This window comes from Peromyscus leucopus, chromosome 14 (genome assembly GCF_004664715.2).
Source record: "Peromyscus leucopus breed LL Stock chromosome 14, UCI_PerLeu_2.1, whole genome shotgun sequence".
In the NCBI taxonomy this organism is placed as follows: domain Eukaryota; kingdom Metazoa; phylum Chordata; class Mammalia; order Rodentia; family Cricetidae; genus Peromyscus; species Peromyscus leucopus.
The window spans coordinates 71,953,036-71,959,800 of NC_051075.1; the positions used below are offsets into that span (position 1 = coordinate 71,953,036).

The 6,765-nt window shown below is 48.5% G+C and overlaps 1 protein-coding gene across 1 annotated transcript; it reads right to left on the bottom strand.

The window, feature by feature from the left end:
• Window positions 1–464: 464 nt before the first annotated feature.
• On the bottom strand, window positions 465–5,852 carry Tcl1a (TCL1 family AKT coactivator A). Its single transcript, XM_028882119.2, has 3 exons — window positions 5,682–5,852; window positions 1,535–1,705; window positions 465–584 (listed from the first exon to the last, which is right to left on the bottom strand). The coding sequence occupies exons 1-3, from the start codon at window positions 5,811–5,813 to the stop codon at window positions 465–467; spliced, it is 423 nt and encodes a 140-aa protein (XP_028737952.2). The 5' UTR covers window positions 5,814–5,852.
• Window positions 5,853–6,765: the final 913 nt, after the last annotated feature.

Sequence of the window (6,765 nt, forward strand, 5' to 3'; positions counted from 1 at the left end):
ACCATGGCTCTACGTTTGCATATCCCTGGCTGCAAGCACCTGGCATCTGAGGAGGGGTATGCAGCTCTTAGGCCTTATACTGCTTTGCAACCAAGCCTAAGTTTGTCGGGTAAGTGGGGGTTCACAGGTCAGTGGGCACAGGCACAGCACCTTGAGAGATGGCAGATCTGGGGCCTGCCAGAGTCAAGTGACTAGGCCTTGCCCCTCACAGTACATGTGTAGCTGAGGGACCAATGAGGGATGGGCAAGTTCAAAAGGCAGACATTGGTTGCACTGAGGGTCAATGAGAAAGGCTGAGAAGTTAGTCAGCTGAGAAGCTCAGGGACACAGTGAACACAGGGCACAGAGAGAAGATGGTAAGAACCAGGCTCTTCTCAGGTGCCACTTGCCCAGGAGGCAGTAGAGGTCAGAGCAAAAAAGAGAGCTGGGAGGACTCCAGGAGCATGAACAGGAACATCCTCTGGCTAATGTTTCTTCCTAGAGCCCAGTGTGGAGAAGAAAGAAGGGGACCAGCAAAGTGAATCTAAGAACAAACTTCTCTCCTGTGGGCCTGGGGGAGACAAGGGAGACAGGAGCTGCAGGACCTGGGGAAAGATGAGAAGGGAGGTCAGAGACACAGAGGAGGGCCAGGCATTGGGGCTGCTGGGGGGCTGCTGGGGGGCTGCTGGGGGCTGCTGGGGGGCTGCTCAGTTGGCTCCCGATGCTGAACCTCGTATCTTATACCAGGGCAAACACCAACATGTGAGCAGAAGTGGATGAGAAAAGATGGAGCAACTTGCCTCTGTACAAGTCACCCAGTGCTTCAACATAACATCTTTGGATCCCTAGCTGAGCTGGTGGGATGGCCCAGCAGCCCTTCTTGATAGATGACTGATTGTGAACAATGGTGACCTGTGGGCCCTGTGAACATGGTGGTAGCTGGAGCTCCTAAGGTGGTAAAGAAAGTGACATGGACACTTGTGGGAAGGTTGTCCCACCCTGGACATCTTTGAGGGCGGCTGCTGGGCAGGGGTTGTCATGGATTTCACAGAAAATGGCACTCCTTCTTCCCGAAGGATCCCTGGTGCACTCACCATGTCACGGATGATATTCTTTTGTTTCCATATGTTCAAGTAACATGTCCTCTACGCCATTGAACTGAGGGTGGGGAAGGAGAGAGACAAGAGTGATCAGCCCCAGCCCTGAGAATTCCCCTTGCACTCTGGCTCAGCTTTCTTTAGCCTGGGGCACCACTGGAACCTGAGTGGGGGAAGGGGGACTAGCCTTCTCCACTGGTCTCAGTCAGTGACTGCCACAGGGGTTTCTTGTTCCCAGGAGTGTGGCTGAGACCTCAGGAGATGGCCTTTTCTATCTCTCTAACCTGCTTTAAAACAAACCAAACCAAAACCACATCTGCAGTTGGTTCCCTTTCCATTAGCTTAGCTTCTGATGCTGGCATGGAGGGACACAGAGCTTGGCCAGGCTAGCCCCAGGGGGAGAGCAGGACCACTCAGATTACTCCACCCACTCAGTCCCTGGGGTAAGCTGTGCTTGCCTTGATGTGGTACACTATGTCCCAGAGGATGGAGTCACTGCCTCGGTACTTTTTCCCTGGGTAGAGTTGCCACATTAAGGGCAGCTCGTATGCCTCCAGCTGTTTAGGAGTCATAGCAGGCCCCAAGGGGATGCTTTTCTGGCGCAAGAGCACCTGGATTTTTCCATTATTCTGCAGAGGAAGAATAGAATACACCTTCACCTCCTGCTTACCACAGCCAGGCTCCCCCAGGCAGGACACGCCATGCCCATCCTCTCACTGGCAGCCATGGCTGACCCAATACACTGAGCACAGTTAATGTCCCTGGTTTCAACTCCACAGGCTGCACACAGTCTTAGTGATGCTGACAAGGTTGAGCCATCCTTCAGAGTTACCTTTTTCCAGCCAATCTCCTGTCGATAGGGTAAGCCACTGAGCCCTCCAGCTTCGCCCCGTGGGTGTGTGGGTAGGATCGTGCTCATGGAGCAGAGAGCATAACCTCAAGGTGTCCTTTCTTAGACATCATCCACTTTTTCTTTCATTTCTTTGTTTACTTATTTAAGACAAAGTCTGTTATTGACTTGGAGTGTGTGCACACCACACACACACACACACACACACACACACACACACACACACACAATACATTGGATGAAGAGTGATTGTGCTCCAGAGATCTGAGTGTATCTGCTTCCTAAGTGCTGGGATCACTAGCAATGTCTACCACACTGGGTTTCTCAACTTGATCTCTGGGGATTGAACTTAAGACCTTATGCTTGCAAGGTAAGCATGTTACCAACTGTACCCCAGCCTTGTCGGGGATTTGACTTTGATTTTGTTCCATGCCCTCTTTTCAAAGGAGGTGTCTGTCTGTGGACCCCCTGCAGGAACTTAAATGGAATGCACTGTCTTTTCCCTCAGAGTGTTAAATGAGATGAGGCCCCATGTTTAAAGAGGATGGCATGGTACCGTGGAGCAAAAAAAAAAAAAATTCCTCTGCCAGTCAGCATTTTCCTAAGATCCACGTATAGTGCTCAAGGTTCCGTCCTGTGTTCAAAGTTGCACGTTGCATATCAACTAACTGCACAGCTCTATGTTGTTCAACTGTGAAAACTCTAGACCAGTCAGAGTAGGACTCAGGACCCCATTTGTCACAACTACACAGCCTGCAGAAATACAACTTTCTGTCTTGCTAAGATGCTTGGGATTGTGTGGTCATTTTCTTTTCTTTTTTTTTTTTTTGGTTTTTTTGAGACAGGGTTTCTCTGTATAGCTTTGCGCCTCTCCTGATCACTGTAACCAGCTGACTCAACTCACAGAATCCCTCTCTCCCATCAAACGCACCACGTCTGCATTCTAGAATAAAAACAAAAAAAAACACAACAAAACAACACTTCTCCATCACTGCCACGGCTCTCCTGGGCTGTGGCAACTACTTCACTTACTGTCTTTAGACACCAGGGTGGGGATCTGAAAGGCATGCCTGCCTGCTGGATTGCTGATGCCTTCTCCTCAAGGGCAGAGTGAGTCCAGGACCCACAGAACTCCACAAAACATACACAAGAGTGTCTCTGTCTCCCTTGTCTCCCACTGTTCTCGTCACCACTGTCTACTTCCTTCTAGCCTCAATGCCCTGTTTGTGTGTGGGGTTCTCCCTGTCTCTAGCAAGCCTCCCCAAATCTACAAAAAAGGCAATTTCCTTTGAGGCAGTCCTTTGTTCAAATGTCTGTCTATAAAGAACAAATATTACCCAAACCAATGTTAGATTAGAGACCAAACCCCCAGTTTTATTAACTGAAATGAGTTAAAATTTGTGGTTTTGAAGCAAGGTCTCACCGTATCACCCTGGCTGGCCTGGAACTCACTCTGTAGACCAGGCTGGCCTCCAACATAGGTCAAAACAGAGATCCACCTGCCTCTGCCTCTCAAGTGCCGAAATGAAAGGCATGCACCACACAGGTGTGAACGTGCCACAGCTTTCAGGAATCAGTTCTCTCCCATCATGTGGGTCCTGGGAATCACACCAGATCATCAGCACCTTTACCTCCCCAGCCATCTCACCAGCTCCTGAAAATGAGCTGTATCCACCAATTTGGGATGAAAAACCAAAGTCAAAAAACTTCCCCACCTAAAATACAAACAAACCCCTCCAAACCCTGCACAATCCAATTTTATAAGATACTGGTTAAGACCTGGTGGGGCCAAATGGCACAGGCCTGCAATGCACTCCTCAGTAGGCGGAGGCAGGAGGATCACAAGGCCTACCTGGGCTACAAAGGGAATTCAAGGTCAACCTGAGCAACTAAGACCAAGTTTTGAAACTGATAAGCATTGTTAAAAAATGGCTGGGCCAGAGCTCTGCAGTACCATTCTCCTAATCCACAGAGGGCCCTGGGTTTGCTCTTCCGCATCTACTCAGGTGGGGCGGGCGAGGAGGAGGAGAGGAGGAGGAGGAGGAGGAGGAGGAGGAGGAGGAGGAGGAGGAGGAGGAGAGGGAAAAAAAGCAATTTGAAACTCCAAGCAAAAGGACTCAAAATTACGTCATGCAAATACAAAGCGAGTTCACACCTCAGTACAGAACAATTCACGGCCTCCCTTCCCCTCGCCAGTTTCTTTCTCCCACAGGACTCTCCACCAGCCTCATGGCTGTGTGCGGCCCCCCAACTCCCATTGCAGCGCCTTCCCACTCACTGCATTCCACCACATTGACTGCAAACCCTCAGTGCAGACCTGGGCTTGGTGTAGACCCTAAGCACTCACACTTGCTTAACGAGGGTTTCTCCAAGGTGAAAATAGTTTTGTGAAATGTTCTGCCAATGAGATAACTGGTAATTAGAACTGGTAACGAGTAATTAGTGTGTAATCACTCTAGTATTCAGAACTCACCACTGTTACAGATGGCTTTATTCTCTTCCCTTATTACTACAAGTGAATGCATATATATATAAAATCACATAATCACATATATATCACTTGTACAACTTGGTAATGAAAAGAAATATTTCACATATCTGACTTAAAATACTTTGCTTAAAAAAAAAAAACCTAGATATGTAAACTTAATATTGTAAAACAGCGGCAAATTTAAGAGCCCGGAATTGCGGCTGCATCATCTACTAGCGGCACCCCAAAACTGTGAGGTTCTTTCAGTCATGAAAAGTAAATCCTGTGTTGCAGTTTGTTACCAGGCACCTACTCAGACAACATCTACCACAACTCTGAAATGTTCTCTGGTTCATGGTTTGGGTTAAAAGAGAGTTGTTAACCTGATATTAATGTATATATATATATAGCTGGGCAGTGGTGGCGCACGCCTTTAATCAGGAAGCAGAGGCAGGTGGATCTCTTTGAGTTTGAGGCCAGACTGGTCTACAGAGTGAGTTCCAGGACAGCCAGAGCTATACAGAGAAACCCTGTCTCGAAAAATAAAAAATAAAAATGAAAGAAAAAGAAAAAATAATTTGTTACAAGAAACTTGTACAACTTAGTAATAAAAAGAAATATTTCACATATCTGACTTAAAATACTTTGCTTAAGAAAAACCTAGATATGTAAACTAATTGTAAAACAGCGGCAAATTTAAGAGCCCGGAATTGCGGCTGCATCATCTATCTGCTAGCGGCACCCCAAATCTGTGAGGTTCATAAGCCCCAACTTTCTGGAGTGGAGACAGTCCGTAGTTCCTAACTGCACGCTAGCATATCACACGATGTTTTAATTTTGCTTTTATAGCCTTCATTAGTTTTACAAGTGGAACGCACTTCAATAACTTCTGCCGGCAAGTACTTCTAGAAGGGAGTTCTTCTGAAAAATGCCAACATTCATTAAGACCCATCCAGAGGCTTCCATAAGCGAAACAAAGTTAAATCCTATCACCCATGTGGATATTACTAGCTACCTTCAAGATATTCCAATTTTATGGCTTAGGAAAACCCTGTTTCACCCCAAAGGAAGGTCACACACCCCAGGCCAGATGTGACAGGGCCTTGCCCACCCTCCTCCAGGCCTGCCAGGCCCAACCCGAAGTATTTTCATCTGCAGCCTCCCTAGCCCTCCTGTTTCTGGAACAAGGGACCCTCTGTCCCCTGGTCTCCAGCTACCAAGGACTCCCAGGCCCAGGCAGGGCACACCCCTCCTGCCCCACATGCTGGCCCCATGGTGTTGGTACCTTGACGATTGCTGGCAGCCAGCTGCGTCTATGCTCGTCCAAGTACACGTTCCTCTCCCAGAGCCACAGGCGCTCAGGGTTTTCAGGTGTCTCCGGTGTCAACTCCGGCTGTTCAGGCGGTGATTCAGCCATGGCATGAACTATGCATCCGGTTGGAGCGTTTGGAGGAAGAAACAAAAGGTTGCAAAGGCAATCTCTGATAAAATAAAACAAAACAAAAAACAAAACAAAACAAAAAAACTGGTGGCAGGCAATGAGAACCTAGGCTATTTATTACCACTAGGTGGGCGCCTCTGCCCCCTGGAGCGAGGCGGGGCGGGGCGGGGCGGGGCTGCGCGGGCGGAATGGGTGGAGCGAACCACAAGGATGGTAGGCAGGGCGACCAGGTGGACTTCTCGAACCCTGGCAGGGTCTAGGTTTGCAGGCCTGATGCCATCAGACCTAGGGCTTCTTCAAGGCTCCAGCTGGTCTTGTCCTCCTCTGGGTACACTGGCCGCAGCAGAGGTACCCAGGTCCTCTCTTAGGAGACACTGCCCTCCTCTTCCTTTATGGTGAAATCCCAAAGTCCAAGGAAGCTATTATGTGTGTGGCTACACAAGCCACACCCGGTGGCAGGCCACCCAGGGCGAGGTCCCTCTTCACGTCTGGGATCAGAGACCCGAGAGAGCCTGGCCCACCTCTGGACCCTCCAGGGTTCTCCCTGTCACCTTGAGCCTGTCCTTTTGGGTGTCAGAAGCAATTTCCTTTGCTAAGTACAGTTCGTGTCCCCTCCCTCTTTCCCACATGACTTTTTCCATGGCTCTGATGAGGCTGTGGTCTTCTAATAGGTCTTGTGACACATACTTTTGAAAACATGGGTTTCAGTCTTTGTGCTCCGACTTAGTGAACACACCATTCCAGACCCATGCTTGAAAAGAAACCCTTCCTACCCCAAGAGTAATGGATTTGGAAAGTCTCTGAATTGCTCAATCAAAACTGTCTCATTGTAAGCCAATGAGGAAAAACGACTTCCCTTTATTTTACAGTAACAAGTGTCCATTAAGGCAATTAAGAAATTAATGAAAAACATGTAAAACAAGTTCCA